Here is a 17,102-nt window from a genome sequence, read left to right as displayed (position 1 = left end):
CCCTTGGGTTAGTGGGACCAACAAACCCTGAGACGAACTCCACTGGACCATCCTCCCTGGTTGGCTCTACTTTTTTGCTGTTGCAGAAACAGAGTGCCAGGGGTCGAGAAATCCGTACTCTAGTGCAACATCTGCAATCCAGCCAGAAGCTCCAGTAGTACCCCAAGGACCCTCCAGAAACAGGACGACCAGAGCTCGAGTCACCTCACCAGAGTGCAAAACTCAAGGAGTGAAGGAAGCTCAACCGGTATCCAAGACCGCAGTGGTGCTGTTTACCGTGAGCTGAATCCGCAAAGTGCTGCTGAGCCGAAAAGAGTCTTTAGCTACGGCCGATCTTCAAATTGCTGCCTCCAGACGTCTTCCCTCTTGTCCCCACAACTAAAGCTCAGATACCCAGGATCTGCATCGCTGCAACCAGACAGAAGCCAGCTTGACCACTTTTCTAACCAGAGGTACTGTCTCTTGCTTTGCTCTTCTAAGTTCAAGCGTGAAGCTTGCAGTAGCTACTTTGCTAGAGTTGATTTCTGCTCTACCTTCCACAAGGTTAACAGCTTGTGACCCTGCAGTGATTTTTCTTCCAAAACTTTTGTGCAAGACCTTTATTAACTACGAAGTGCCTCAGCTCCATAGACTGTGCTCCAATGGACTTTGGCTGTCCTGGCTCCCTACAGACTCTTCTAGTCCATTTGACTGACATTTTCTGTCTCTCAGAGGTGATATCTTGTTTTTTAACTATTACTGCTGGGAAAGGTTTTGTCTAGGCTTCACTGGAAGATTTGAGTATACTCAAATGCCCTGAGAACCTGTTAACCTTTTTCATTCCTTTAACCTTTCCATTCTACAAACCTCAGAATTTACAAAGTGTACTAATGATATATAAATGCCATTGCTGTCCTCGTTAGTGAAGTCACCTCCTGGTGTAGGAAGTGTGTAAAAAGCATTTCAAAAGAGTATCTACTAGCTTTGTGTTGATTCTGGAAAAGTATATCAAAGTATATTTGATTGTTACATATATTGCCCTTTTTTAAAAACTGACGTTAAATAAATAACTATGTATAGCTGAAACCTTGAGTGGAAGTGTTACTTGGTTACTTGTATTTGCGAATTTTATTGCTACAACTCTACAACTCGCATTGACCCCTCTGGAGATCAGCCTAGCTGCTCAGTCACACTACCAACTTGTGTAGTACAGACCTATACCAAAAGTTGGGTTACCTAATACCAAGAGGACAAGTGTTGTGTAGTCTTGCACAGGGTTACTACATACAATTCTTGCCCAACACCACTTCCATATATTCTGGGACAGTTTGGACAGCCCTGGAGAGTAAGTGCCCCCTTGTTTGTTTAGGTAATACATGGCCGTGAGGGCTAGAACTGTGTTCCCCTGCAGCTGTGCCTGGAAGGCCTTCAGGGCCATGAACACTGCTAGCAGTTCCAACAGGTTGATGTAATTGGATGCTATCGTCTGTTGAAGGAGAGCTCCCCACCCTGTCAGAGATGAGTCTGTGGTGAGAGTAGCTTCTACTGCGGGCGGGCGGGGGGGGGGGGAGGTGAAGGTTTTCCCCTGCACAAGGTTTTCCTTGACCACCACTGCAGAAACTGAACCAGGGCTGCGGAGACAACCACTAGATCGTCCAACTGGCCGCTGGCCTGACACCAGTGGCTCGAGATCTACTCTTGCATGGGGCGCATGCGCAGACGAGCGTGAGGAACTAGGTAGACGCAGGTAGCCATCATCCCCAACAGTCCCATGGCTTTGCGTACGGTCACCTGCGTACGGTCACCTGGTGACAGGCTACATAGTGAGGGATCTGCAACAGTATGTTTTGAACCCTCTCATTGGAGGGAAAGACGAGGCCACCTTTGGTCCGAATCAGAGCCCCCAGAAACTGTTTGACTTGATTGGGGTTTAGACTGGATTTGTTCTCGTTGACAGAGAAACCTAGGTTGAAGAGGAGATGTACCGTCTTCTGGGTATTGGTTTGGCATGTTCCATACGAATCCCCTGTTAGGAGCCAGTCGTCGAGGTATGGTTAGACTGGGATGGACTGCCTCCGCAGGTGAGCAGCTACTACCGCCAGTACCTTTGTGAATACCCGTGGTGCTGAGGCAATGCCGAAGGGGAGAATCTTGAACTAATAGTGGGTATCCTCTATCATGAACCTGAGGTACTTTCTGTGTGCTGGCAACACTGAAACATGAAAGTATGCATCGTTCATGTCCAATGTGGCAATGTAATACCCCTGCTGCAGCAGTGGGATTACCTCCTGAAGTGTTGTCATCCTGAATTTTTGAAGTTTGACATACTTCTTCGCTGGGCGCAGGTCTAAGACATTGCGCATGGTGATTTCCTTTTTGGGTACAAGCAAGCACACCGAATAAATACCCTTGTTTACCTGGAGAATGGGGATGACTTCTAGGGTGCCCTTTTCCAGCAGGACCTGAACCTCTTACAGCCGTCTGCTTCTCAGTGGGTGGTATCGAGTTGGCCAGAGAAACCGCTGTTTAGCACCCACTGGTCTGATGTGATCCCCTCTCAGGCATGGATGTGACAAGAGACCCCCCGAGCGGGTAAGCGTGGGAGGGGATCCGTACCGGCGAGCCACTTTGAGGTTGAGGCTGGGGAGCATCTAGGAGTACAGTTCCTGCCTCTACCCTTGCCCCTACAAAGGCCTCTTTGTTGGTATTGCTGGCTACCAGATGAGCCTTGGCCGAAGGACCGGGGGTGTATCCCTGAGCCATATTGTCCTTGGGGAGAACGGGATAAAGATTGGCCACGAAAGGACCGGCATGAGTTAGAGCCTCCACGTTGGTGGAAAGGTTTAGTTGTTAACTGGCTAAGCGACTTTAGTGTTTCGTGTTCTTTTTCTAGCCGTCTCCAGGGTGTCAAGAGCCTTTCCAAAGAGGTCGGAATCTTCCACTGGCTTGTTGATGAGAGAGGCCCGAGTTTCGGGTTTAAAGCCGGAGTTCTTTAACCAGGCATGTCTTTTGTAAGGTCTCATAAGCTAGGGTGCATCCAGCGGTCTCAGCAGATACACCAAGGTTAGATTCCCAGAACCGTATCCCAATAGAGATTCTAAAAAAAAATTAACCATACTCAAGGTACTTTCTATGGCAGCAGCATGTCCCCCTAAAGCGGAGGTCTACAATCTGCAACTGTCCATATGTTTTGGACTACAACTCCCATGATCCCTCACCACTGGAGATGCTGGGAGGCCTGATGGGAATTGTAGTCCAAAGAATCTGGAGAGCCAAAGGTTCCAAACACCTACATAACGCCTCTTCAAAAAGCTGAGACATTAGCCATACTGCAGACTCCATTTTGGCCCCCAGTTTTTAAAAGTATGAAGATTGATTGCTGCCAATATGTGCTGTCTGAACTGAAATCCCAGTGATGTGATGTGGGACGGGCCAAAGCAGCAAGGGGAGAGAATTAATTCACCTCCAAAACCTCGCATTCTGGCTGCTCCTGCCTGTGACTCTTACCGCTGAGGGCGCGCTGCTCTGACAGTCCTCACAGCAGTGGGCCACTTCACCACCACAGGTCCTGAGCCGAGGGATTGCTCCACCCATTCCCGCTTTGAAAACTGGGTCACAAAAAAGCTCTCACATGACCCCTATTTCACTTTACACTCCAATTTCTTCACACTCCCTTGGGCATCCTCGCCCATGGCGGTACTAAAGGCGACCATCTAAGGACCGCTTACATTTTCCCTCCCTATATGGCCCTGTTAGGGCCTGCTGACCAGTTTACCTTCTATTTGTGTCTCCTTTTGTTTCTCACTAGGTCTTCCTCTATTCTCACATTTAGCTGTGGCCTTTATCTTCAGGTTGCCTTACTGGTTCATGGTAACATGGTTCAGCTATTGAAATTCTCCTTTGGTCATTATTCTCTTTTATATTTTGCCTACCACTTGTTATTCATGTATCAACATCTTAGCTGTGTTACACCGCATTCTTTGTACACCTCTCCTCGGGACCCTACTCGGAATCCTAATAACCTTGTTGAGGTTCCATACTCTCTTTTCCCCTCGCTCTTACTCTATTGGTCTCCTGAACGCGTGTTCTGTTTGTAATAAATCACATCTCATCGTTGATAACTTTCTTGATCTCCACCTGCAATTTCTTTGCCTCACAGAAACATGGATCTCGCCTTCCGACACTGCAGCTTCCCTCACTTCTGCTTTCTCTCATTCATCTCGTGCTTCAGGGATAGGAGGTGGCAGTGGTAGCCTCTTCCACCCTGCCTTTACCCCTCCTTCCCACCTCTTAGTACTTTACAGACCTTCCCTTCATATGAATATAATTTTTGTCGCTTCAGTCACCCTTCTCCCATTGCTTTTCTTACTATCCATCGTCGTCCTGGTCCTCTCACTTAGTTCTGCGAGGACCTTGATGCTCTTCTCTCCCGACTCTGGACTTTGTTTTTTATTCTTGGAGACTTCAATTTTCATCTTTCCTCTACTCACTTTCCTGCAAATGTCTTTCTTTACTTGACTCCTATCATCTCTCACAGTATCACTCTCCTCCCTCTCACATCACCGGGTTTTTCTTGATCTTATCTTTGCATCCGACTAATCAGCATCTGCTGTTGTCAATCTACCCTTTCAGTCTTCTGATCACTCTCCTTCACTTTCATTTCACTCCTCCCGTTCCTCCTATCCTCAACAATTCCTGTATGCTCCTTTGTTGCAATCTTTGCAGTTTCATTCCCTCTGACTTTGTTCACTCACTCGTGTCATCTCGCCCCCCTCGGACTTTGCCATTCAGTCCGTAGACTCTGCTTTCTCATCTTTTAATTCTGCTCATTCCACTACTTTGAATCCTCTTACAACCCAATAACCCACCCACCCGACCCCAACCTCTGCTAACTCCCGATCTCACCCTACTCTGGTGTGCGCTTTGCCATGCTGAGCACAAATGTAAAAAATCTTAACACTCAGCAGGTTTTATATGGTCTCCACTCTTCCTACAATACAGCTTTCTCGCTCCCTCGTGCCCGATCCCTCACTCAATTCTCCTTTAAACTCTTCTCACTTTGCTACTTTTCTCACTGAAAAGGTGAAGTCGCCTGTGGGACTCCATTCTCAACTCTCTACCTATTAAGATCGCAACTCTTTTTTCCCCCTTTTCAATCCAGGTTTCGGCCACTTCATTCTACAGAGTCTGCTCTACTTGCTGTCTCCAACGCTCTATTTTCTGCTTGTCATTCTAAACTCTCCTCTGTTCTCATTCTTCTATATCTTTGTGCTGTCTTCGACGCTGTGGATCACTCCGTTCTCCTGTCCTCCTCCTCCCTCTCGCTCCGTCTCTTCTCTTAGTATAACTAGTTCTGTTCTCAACTGGTTTTGCTCTGATATTCGGGATCGTTCTTTCTCCATTTCCTGGGCTGGGCACCTTTCATCTCTGCCCCCTCTTAAAGACAGTGTTCCACAAGGCTCTGTACTCGGGCCTCTCCTGTTTTCCCTCTACACTGCTGCGCTTGCCTGTATCATTGTACCATTTGGCCAATCATATAACTTCTACGCCGACGATACTCAGATCTTTTTCTGCTTTCTCAGACTCCCATCACAATAACGAACAGATTACTCACGCCTGGTAACATTCTTTCAATTGGATGTTCCTCACACGCATTCCTCATCTTATGATAATTATCCTTCCAGCTTCATTCAACTGCTTCTGAAATGTTTTTTGACAGGGGGCGCAGTGTGCCATATCGTTGGGTCGATGTCCCTCAAGGGCCTCCGTTCGACTGTCGACAGTATAAATAGCGCATGCAGCACCAGTTGGCTTCAGTTCTGGTTTTCCACCTCCTCTAGAGGAAGTACCAGGCGTACCATGGACCGTAGGCTCCAGGAAAGCGTAAAGTGTAAAGACACGTAAATTGTACGGCAGGGTAGGCTGGGAGGGGCAAAGAGTAATACGTGGGAAGAATATCCAATCGAAAGAATGTTACCAGCGATAAGTAACTTGTTCTTCAAATGGATTGAGTCCTCCCACATATTCCTCATCTTATGACAGACTCACAACGCAGTAATAATTTGGTAGTGGGAGTACGAATTATATGTTGTCTCAATTGTTATCATGGACTGAATGAAAGCCTGTTTTTCCAAATTGTCCTTTTTGACAGGGAGATGAACCCAGGCAGTAATGTTTCACAAACGTGTGAACAGATGACCAAGTGGCTGCTGCACAAATGTCTGAGTGGAACACCTCTTTGAAGAGCAGCAGAGGTTGTCATGTCCCTTGTGGAATGTGCTCTCAATCCTTCCGGCGGGTCTTTGCCCACTAACCTGTAACATTCCTCAATAGCCAGGATAATCCATCTGGATAGGGTCGGTTTTGTCACAGCTAAACCCAATTTAAGGCCTGTTTGGCCAATGAATAATAATTTTGACAGAATTTAGCCATTCTTGATATATACAAACCAAGAACTTTTTGGGTCCAGCCTATGTAATCTTTCCTCCTCCTTTCCAGGATGAGGAGGTGGATAGAAAGTTGGCAAAGTGATCTTTTGCGTCAAGTGGAAGTCTGAGACTACTGTAGGTAGAAAAGAAGGTTTTACCCTGAGAACAACCTTGCCTTTATGGAAAGCTGTATGTGGGGGTTTACAGGAAAGAGCCTGCAACTCGCTTTCCCTGCAGGCTGATGTTATTGCTATTAGCAAAACAGTTTTCAGGGATAACAGTCGTAATGGGCATGAGTGTATTGGCTCAAAAGGAATGCATGTTAGAAATTTTAACACCAGGTTAAGATCCCATACAGGGACTTCGAATGGAACTGGTGGAAATACGCTAGAAAGACCTTTAAGGAATTGATCAATCAGGAGGGATTTAAAAATATGAATCTTCCTCTGAAAAGCACTTGAAAAGTGCAGTGAGGTAATCTTTAATTGTTCCAATCTGGAGCCCCAGATTTGCCAAATGCAGCAAATTAGAAGGCACCACGGGTCTATCGCATAGAAAGGGAACTACATTCTTATCCCTGCACCAACTGCTGAACTTGCTCCAATGGCAGCGGTTCAAAGATTTTGTTGCTGGCCTTCGGGCAGAAAACAAGATCTCCATTACGTCATCGAGGAGGTCCCAATCCTTGTATCTCAACCTCTCAGAAACCATGCCTGAAGGTTGAGAGTCATGACCTCTGGATGGAGAACCAGACCCTCTTGCGATAGAAGGTCCTCTCTTTGTGGGAGACGCATAGGCGGGCAGATTAACATGTTCAGAAGGTCTGAGTAAAAAACACACTTAGGGCTAAATATATTGTAGACTCTAAGTCTAACTTGCTTTCCAACCGTTAAAGGACAACGTTTTACCACTAAAGAACGGTTACAGAGAACACATGAATTGCATATGACTGCAAACAATATTTTTCACTCTTGCACATTCATACTAGATGTCCCTACTGGATGAACACTCTCCCTATTTTCTTCTTAAATCTCTCCCTGGGCAGCGGATGATGCATCGCCCATCTAAAAGGGATGGTCAAAGGATTCCCCCTATCCAACCTTCATTTGTACTCAGTTTTCACACAAATCATAAAAAACATAAAAATCAGGTTAAGGTCAATGAGAAACTAGCAATAAGGAGACCCAATATCAAATCTTGTTGTCTCCATCGTCGTGTCAGTGACCTATCCTTGTCTACTAAAAAAAAAGTCTTTCAGATGCTGAGTAAGTCTTTCTTCCACTGGAGTCTTTTGAGTCAAGGCCTGAGAGTGAAAAAAACTGCTGTTGCTTGGGCTGAATTAGCACCTCTCCCTCGTCCACCACAAGCAAATTTTCTCTGACCTCTTGGACTGGCTTTTCCTCTTCCAACTGAGGAGTAGAATCGAAAGGACTTACCCCTCCAAGATGATGAACCGGAGTAGTAGTGTGAGGCTGTCTAATGGCGATTTAGCCGCCGCTTTCGAGGTCTGCAGCTTTTCCAAACCTTCCTCGGCCTTGCTGCCAAAAAGCCTAGAGCAGTCAAAGGGCATATTGAGGAGTCTAGACTGCACATCTGGTGCAAATCCGGACTGCCTCAACCACCCAAATCTGCGCAACGCTGTTAGTTGTCATGGATCTGATGATGCTGTCTGCAGAATCCACACCGGACGAGGCATTTACACATTCTTCTCCTACCATCCTTGATGATCGCAAGGAAGAAGTCTCTTTCTTCACCTTCTGGGACGTGGTCAGATGCCATAGCTATGCAGTCCCACAGGGTAAACGTAAACATTGACAAGACACAAGTTGGGTTAGTTGATTTTTAAGCCATACTTCCAGCAGTAAATCTTGTTCTTGCCCAGGCATTCACTCTCTTATCATCCCTATCGGGAGGGATAGAGGGGTGTGTAGATTGCTCAGTAGATGTAGCAGCTTGAACCACCAAACATTCTGGTATTGGGGTTTTTGTTAAGTCCTCGGTCACTGCTGCATGGCCTATATAACTTTGCAAAAATTCTATTTACTGAAGCTGCAGTTTCTCGTAACTCCCAATTTGTTGAGATCCTTTTCTGTACAGCAACGTGAAAAGGTAAAATTGAATCTCTTTGGGGACCCTGATCCAAAATATTTGTCAGGTCATCCTGCTCGAAAGAAGGTGTAGGCCTGCGCCAACCTATAAATTTGACCACCTTGATCATTAGCTGCCTATATGAGAAGTCAGGATTGTCAGTAGGATCTGGCTTATACTACTGGCTGATTGCAGGTTATCATACAAGTCTTAACCTAGATTATTTTTAAATTGACTCCTCTGGCACATTAGGGGTGCCATATTGTAACCCAAATGGTGGTGTCTTTTCATCTGAAGACTCATTGTCGTAATAGATTGAGTTTAACGACTTAAAGTATTTCTATGGCAAGGGTTTGAAAACCTTTTCCCGAGTTACTATTGGCTTCGACAATTTCGAAGAAATCGACGACTGACAGTCGATTTTGGTGGTTCGACTTCAACGCATTGACTGTTCCGACGCTGATGGCGTTAGCGGGGGCATCAGAGTTGCTGACTTTTTATGCTTTTTCGAAGGAACTACTCCTGACTTGTCGAAGCCCTCTGCGATTTCTCTGCGATTTTTTGTCGGATCGAGATTTTTCTCGATGCAGTTCCGGCTTATGGCTCGGAGTCGTAGATTTTATTGATTTCGTCTTCGACTCCCTTTGCCGTCTTGATGCAGAGCGACAGGGGCATGAGCTTTCTGCTTGTCTTTGAGGGGGTCGGGACGCATTCTCAAAGATTTTAAGCATTTCTTTACGAAATGCATCCCATTTAGCTGGGGAGTGCGACTTAGTTGGGTGTTTTATTTCCTCAGCCGAGGAATCACTAGAGGTCGAAGGTGACCTGTGACACTGTTTCTTGGCCTTCTTCGAAGAAGAATGGCGCGATCGACTTCTCGCTCGACATCTTTGTTATTTTGGGTCAAGGAGAATCTCTCGACTCATCAGATTTTCTTTGAGCTCTTCTAAGGAGACTTCGAAGTCAACCTTCCCACCGCCAGTTTAAGTTTACGCTCCCTCAGAGCCTTTTTCAGTCATCGCCTGAAACGAGTTACAGTCGGAGGTACGGTGACCGGTACCAAGATACCACAGACATATGCCGTGGGGGGTCGGTGATCAGCATCTTCGATCCACAGTCTTGGGACTTATTGAAGCCCGTCTTAGGCGTTGATGGAACCAACGTCAAAGACATTTTCGTTGATCAAAAATAGCAGACCAAGTTCACTAAAGAACCGAAGCGTGCTGCAATTCTTCAAAGCGTTCGCTCGGAAAAATGGAACTGAAGCAAACGGGCGCTGCGTGCAGCATTTATACCGATGATGGCGTCGAACGGAGGCCCTCGAGGGACATCGACTCGACGAGACAGAACACAACGCGCCCCCATAGGAAAAAAAAATCCAAAGCACCTGCAGATATTATCATAAAATGAGGAATTTGTGGGAGGACACAATCCATTCGAAGTTTACAATTGTCTTCAAGCAGTCCAATCTTGGATGAATTTGCAGTTCCTCCAACTTAATTCATCTAAAAAGGAAATCCTCTTTCCTCCTTCCTCTATTTCTTCTTCTCTTTCTCATCCTCAATTCTTCCTCCACCCTTCATCATCCCTCTTCTCCTCAGCTCAAAATCATGGAGGCATTTTCTTACTCTAACTTTTGAGTTCCACATCTCTGCTACTTCTAGATCCCATCGCTTCCAGCTTTTTAACATTCGGAAAATTTGTCCTCTCTTCACATTCTCCGTCACTAAGCTTCTTCTTTCTTACTTGGTTCTTTCTAACCTTGATTATTGTTCAGCCTTGCTGCTTGGTCTTCCCGCCCATCTTCTTGCTCACCTGCACTCCATCACTAATTCTGCTATTTGTACTCCTTTCCGGCTTCCCAATCGAGCTTCTATCTCAGAGGCATTACAGTCCATTGCCTAGCTAGACTTTGAATCCATTCTTTTATTCCACTCCTACCCGTTCCCTGAGCTCACAATCTTTTTGTTCTCGTTACTCAAAAACCCCATGTGCTTCCTCTCGATTTCATTTGTTCACCATGCTGGCTCGCAAATTTTGGAATGCCCTTCCTCTCCATTTGTTCCTCATCTCTGCACTCTTTTCGGACCTCTCTCAAAACACTTGCTGGCATCTTAATGTTTTGATATTGCAATTCTTCCTTTGCTCTTTTTGTACAATTTTTATTTGTTCAGCGTTTTTCTTGCGAAAGCGCTCTATAAATCCAAAAAATGAAAAGAAACTGAGAATGGTTTAGACCCAGTCTTCAAGGAAAAGTGCAGTGCAATAGTCTTGCCCATAAACTTGCACCAGGGTATTTCTGAGATGTATTTTTAGGGAGCCTTGAAATCTATTCCAATGTCACCAGAGCGTGGGACATTGGACTCTAATATAGTCACATTTGATTCTTCAGACCTTGGATTGACAGAGAAGGAGATTTTCGAAATAGGATTCGATACTGGGGTATATTAAGGTGCCAGATTTTTCAAGTATTTTAGCCTCAGACATTGTGCAAGATGCACTGAAATGTCTACTTTATGCATACATAACTTTACAAGGAATCAAAAGAGTGCTTGGCAGGCTGGAATGATTTGGTTAAATATTTTTTCAAGCTCGGCATATTTTGGAAGCCCGTTTCCTGATTTTTGCAGTATAATCAATAACCTGTGTACATGTACGAAAAGTCCTGCCGCAAAAAGCACAAGGTTCTAGATGTTTCATGCAGAGGTAGCATCCTTTTAAGAATGTTAAGCTGCTGGATAAGACCCTTATTGACAGTGCTTACCTAGAGCACATCAGAAAAGGCAAGAGTTTAAAATTACCAGAGGTTTCTAGATTTGTATACCTGGGGGCAGTCTCACCTCATGTCTGGTGCCAGTTAAACAGGAGATTGTTTCTGGCTGTTTTTTCCACCACCAGCACCACCGTTTTAGTTATGGAGGCCACTAGCCAACATACAATGTAACACACAGTTGAGGCAAACTGTTACACTACCACTGTTTTAGCATTGCCCAGATACTTTCAGACGACACCCATTAACAGCAGCCACGCAACCTTCAATTTTTCGTTTCTCCCCGCAGACCCAATCCACCCGAGCACAGGGAGGATCATGAACATTTCAACAGTGTGTGGGATAAATCCCAGTAACATAACTTAATAGCTATAACAACCTACAAGCATAACTGAATTAGGCAACTCCTGCATAGATTTGAGCCCACACAAACCAAGCAGAATTTCAAGCCTGGTTAGGTGAGCGACTAAGACCACCTGAGGTATCTCTGCTGCAGAACTCATCTGAGCGTGAATGCAGTTCCCATCATGCCAACAGATGCAGCCCCAATACTCCAACTTATTTGGGGAGCAGCAGAGAACAGCTAACCCAATACTGCTGGATAGGTTGGCGTCTGCCTATTTGGCGCGCACAACACTGTCCACACACTGTTGCACGAATACGGTGGAGGTGGAAAAGAGCAGCTAAAAAAAAAAATTACTGTTGCACCATATTTGCAAATGAGGGTAGCTACAATTGAACAGGGTTAGGGGCTACTTCACGCTATGCGGCCTGAAGGGCAGTAGGAATGCCTACTGCTTAGTGAGAGATAAATACCCACTACTGCACTGAAAAAGTACACTTACGTACCATCCTCCCCAATCCTTTTAAATTAGCTTGAAATTATCTTTTACTATCAAATAACACAAATTAAAATGTTACTCAAAAACAGACCACTACAATTCTGTAAAATTACAAAGCCATTGTGGTATGCTACGCAGTCAGCATGAATGAAGGATACAGGTTTCTTCGTAGACCTGGATAGTCGCCATTTCACCTTCCAGTCTGATGATCTCCCCCACCAGCTCGGAGTGACCAACTCGCACCAATTCATACATAGCCGCACCCCCCATGCTGGAGGCAGTCACCACTGTTGGATGGACAAACAAAAACATGCATTAGAGGTGTGTGGAGGGGGGCCTATGCTAATTCGTATAGCAAGACTCCACCCTTTTCATGAAATGGGGGAAAAGTCAAAATGTACATAACAGGATAGAGGCAAGGAAAGGAAAGGAGAAGAATCTTATGGAACTGATGATGCGATCATAGCAAACCATGGTCAACTGCCCAGATGTTGGTCACACTACAGAGAAAAGGGTGACAGTCTCATGGGAAGGGTGGATTAAATACATCAGTTCATTCACAAACTGGATAACATTTAATGTCAGGCGCTCGGACCATTACAGCAACAAAGTGTTCCCAGTGCTAGCACTGCCTCCCACCCACTCCCCGTTGACTATGCCAGTCCCGAGCACTACACAGCGTGCTTGCCATTACAGTGTTCACACCACCATGACAGATCTTAGCACACACCCACAAACCTTCGCCCCTTCTGATTTTATAATTTCCAACCGTTGCCTGCCACACACAGTTCCCCTTAAACTCTCCCAAGTCAGTCCGAACAACTCACCACCTAAGCCCAGGTGACTGAATCCCCAAGTCCTGTATCCATTGGGTGACTGCAATGGACACCTGCCCCATGAGTGTACAAACTGGGAAGAAATGGTTTTTGGCAGGCCCCGTTTGTTTAATGACGCACATTCTTAGCAAAGAAACAAGGGAGGAATAGAATATAGATGAGAAAAAGAGGCGTCCAAGGGAAAAAGTAGTTTTTAGAATATAACACAAGTTCCATTATAGAGGTGCTCATGGGAAATGTGGTACTCGAACCAGCTCATCCAAACTGCAGCTCCCCTCTTGTCAAAGGCATCAAACACTGAAGGATTCCAAAAGGTGAACAGTGATGTTCATGAGTTTACAGGAATATTCATATTCAGCCACATAGAACTTACGTCATGTTAAAATTTGACAGCGCAGGACAAACAATGTGTTCCTGGTTACTCGCCCTGCCACCACCAAACTCTTATTGTTTAGACAGTACTGGTCTGATACTATCAAGCAACTTAACATCTATAGCACTTACAAGGAATAGGCTAGATTTCATAAGAAGAGACATAATCTAGCTAGGTACTTCCATCTGTTTCCTTGTAATAAGGTGCGTACTACATTCCTTCGCTTTTGACTGAACCAGATGCCTAGATTAGAACAAATAGGACACTGTAGAGTTCCCCAGGATCAAGTCCTGAACTGTCGATTCTGTAGACGTTCTGGTTCAATTGAGACTTGAAGACACCGGGTTACTTGTCCTACATGTCTAACACCAAAAACGACACTTTAAAGACAGCTCCCCGCCGGAAACAGATTACTCGGGGGACATGTTTTGGGCTCATGTGGGGTGAGAATGTCTCTTTAATACTTGCTTTCTACAGATTTGTTTTGGAGGTATTTGAGACTATCGACAATTGAATGCAGATTTTTTGGAACTTTTTTTTATCCGTGTATGTGATTTTGAGTGGATAATTTGTCATTTTCTATGCGTATTTTGAATTGCGAGCTGTGAAAGCTTTTTGTAAACCAAAACATCATTTAAAAAAAATAAACAAATGTGTTCCATTTAAAAAAAAACATGTAGCACAGAAAAGGATCCACCCTGAACCAAACGATCAAACCCAGCTCCCAGCGGACTCTCGAGTCACTTCCAGTCAGGTGACTCATTACAACTGCCCACAAAGATGATGAATAAAGCAACAAACAAGGCATGGAATTTGTAGAGGCTGTGAGGAGGGGACTAATTGCATGGAAAACATTTAGAATTCTTTCAAGTGCAGGGGTAGAAATATAACCCAGGAAAAGACAAAACACCATCCAAAAAGCAATACATAATAACAAAGGAAAGTGTGAAAAAATTGCTTTTCTGTGTGATGAATCGGCAATATTCACAAAGCTGCCCTCTGCAGTATGAGTAATACGATCGGCAGCAACCGTCCTCTGGAAAAGACATACCGGGAGTAAAAGGCGTGACCACCACCACCCAGTTAGCACGCTGTGCGCGGTTAACCGCGCAGTAGCAGCAAGGGGCACGGGGATGATGGGAGGCAAGCAATACAGTGTCCTTTGCAGTCTGGCGGAACGAGGCCAGCACCATGAACATTAGCCGATGTCTGAAACAACGCCGGTGGAGACTAGGATGCGAGAATAACTTGTCAAACAGGAAATACTGATTGATGGCGAGGGGGCAGTGGGGAAAGAACGCTGCCCGCCGACTCGCATCTAAACAGACTGGGAAAGCAGTGAGATAAAGGAGAAAAAGCAAAGAGGCCCACGGAATAAAGCTGCAGAGAAAGAAGGGTTACAAAGCACCTTAGAGTAACAGGAGAATTAAAGACACTACTTGCGAGCTCTAACTGCTGCACATGGGGATACTGTGTGGAAGGGCCCTGAGCACACCAACAGTCAATTGTGAGGGGAAAAACTGCATACTTGGAAGCTGAGAATAAGTTCCTGAATACATTGCATCCTAGGATAAAGAGCCCAAATTGCAAGAGCGAAACCAAGGCCAAGTTATCTGTTATGGATGGTGATGCTAAGTTCCAATAAGAGCAAAAGAAGGAAGATCCTTCCTGAAATGTTGCACGCTCGTATCGTGAGTGCAGAGTCATATAGCAGACAGAAACAATGATCCTTAAACTGCAGCAATTATCCTTCAGCTTCTGCAGCCTGTGAGATTGTATCCAGTACCAAGAGCAGGGTACCTACTGGGAGATCTTGTAGCTAGAAGGGAAAGTGAGTCCAGATTCCCACAGTGAAACTGTTATATACTGGGGAAGGGAATCCAGACTCCCTGAACAAACTTCAGAGTATCATTTGCAATGAGGAGGTTAGTGTGCATGGATCTGGAGTCACAAAAGACCAAAAACTGCGCGAAGAATGATCAAAACAGATTCCAGAGAATCCCCAAAACAAAGCCCGAACCCCTATCCTTCAGCATCCCTCCTCCCCCACACTCCCCAAAAATAAACCAACATATATACACACAGACTTTACACGTTCTCCGTCGAGGCCGCTTCCGGGTCCTGGCGTGCGTGCCAGCCCCTGCGCGGCTGACAGTCCAATTTAAAGAGACACAGAACGGTCTTTATAAATCACTTTTTTTTTATTCTTTTTTTTTTTAAAGGTCTTTTGTACTAATACTGAAGCATCTCCATCCAAAACATTGCCAAAACATTTCCTTAAACAATGAGATCAAGAGGCAAACAACCAAATGAGCAGATTTTCAAACGTAACCAAACTCGTGCAGCAATCCCCTGCTAAACATTTAAAGAAGTTTAGCCGCACAGTCCTACAAATCCCACGTGAGGTCTACAGCAGCTTGGCTATCTTGGGAAAACCAACACTTCAAGCTACATTACTTTGCCAACAGGAAACACGAAGGCTGCTAGCAGTAGCCAACGCAAGGAGAATAATAATGAGGCATTGGAAAACCTCTTGCCATACCCTTTTTTTAAGGAATTAATCGACTTCATGTCGCAAGTCACTACCTAAGAAAGAGTGCCTTTGAAAGGCACTACAGCTAAGAAGATAGCTATACTAATATGGGACAGAGTCTTAGTGACCTTCTCAATTTAGACTGTCCCGCAGGTGTGCAATGTTCAACTGCTTCCATTTTTACATACTGGTTTGGGCCTGGACTCACTCTCTCTCTAGGTGTAGAGGGAAACGTGGCCTATATTTGATTTTGAATAGGTAATGTAAATTAACTGCACCATCCTCCCCTCTGCGCCCCCCCACCCTCTCTACTTCACCCATGGTTTAGCCTTCTATTTTCATACTCATGAAAACCTCAAAAAATATATTCTTTAAAATAAAAAGTTTGCCCCTAAGATGCAGACAATACAGCACGTTAGAGAATGGGCCAGTCAGAGCAGAGTGCCAGTGATATGCTGCATGAGCCAACATTCAACAGGTCATAGGAATATCTATTTTTACAGGTCGATGGCAAGGAAGCCTTTAGTTTAAGTTTCTTAGGCAAAGGTGGAGCGTTGCAGCTCAGGTCGTCGAGCAGCACGACTCGACTGGCTTCCAGCGATTACAGAAGTCCTCCGAACCTCGGTCAACTTCGATGGACTTCCCGGCGCAACAAAGTCTACCACGAACAGTGCACCTCTTCAACAATCCAAAGGAGGCATGGTTATGGCTCGAAACTAACATCCTCTCATCGCCTGGACATCAGCCACCGAAGGGGCGACTCAGACAAGAACCAGACCTGGGTCACTCCCCCAACTCTGTTGGAATCACAGACAGCAGAACAAATAGCGCTCTTAGAATCCACGCCGGAGGCAGGCAGAGTGTAACGGATGACTTGGCGCCCCATATGGCACAGGCATACACTCCTGCAAAGACATTCAGGGTTAAACAATTCTAGCGGCTACAGATCAGAAACGGAGGGTCACACGAACAGCAACAGCGGGCACCCTGCGAATGGTTGACTTTGTTCTTTAGCACCCGTTTGGTGCAGTGTTAGGGCGACAGGTGCTTTAAGTTGAGGTGATTTAAGTTAAGGAGAAGTACAGGGTGGTATGGGGGGGAAAGTTGGTCAACCGTTGTTGGCCCGATTATGGTCTACAGATCTCCGAGACCGCTCAACTTGTATCGGGAGGCTTTGCAGGACTAACAGTGGCTATCCAGCACCCTTAACCGAGGAACAAGATTTGTCCTTTTCACATAGCCTTGATAAAGAC

The 17,102-nt window shown here is 45.4% G+C and overlaps 1 protein-coding gene across 9 annotated transcripts in view; it reads right to left on the bottom strand.

Moving 5' to 3' along the window:
* Positions 1–17,102, bottom strand: part of ATP6V1A (ATPase H+ transporting V1 subunit A) — a 1,210,625-nt gene that overhangs the window by 689,084 nt on the left and 504,439 nt on the right. For all 9 annotated transcript variants that reach the window (XM_069635876.1, XM_069635872.1, XM_069635874.1 and 6 more), the window contains one exon: positions 12,266–12,394. In XM_069635876.1, coding sequence (XP_069491977.1) covers positions 12,266–12,394 — 129 coding nt within the window. The remainder of the gene's footprint in view (positions 1–12,265; positions 12,395–17,102) is intronic.

This window comes from Ambystoma mexicanum, chromosome 7p, assembly GCF_040938575.1.
Source record: "Ambystoma mexicanum isolate Mex_15411 chromosome 7p, UKY_AmexF1_1, whole genome shotgun sequence".
NCBI lineage: Eukaryota > Metazoa > Chordata > Amphibia > Caudata > Ambystomatidae > Ambystoma > Ambystoma mexicanum.
This window is presented reverse-complemented; position numbering and strand designations above follow the sequence as displayed.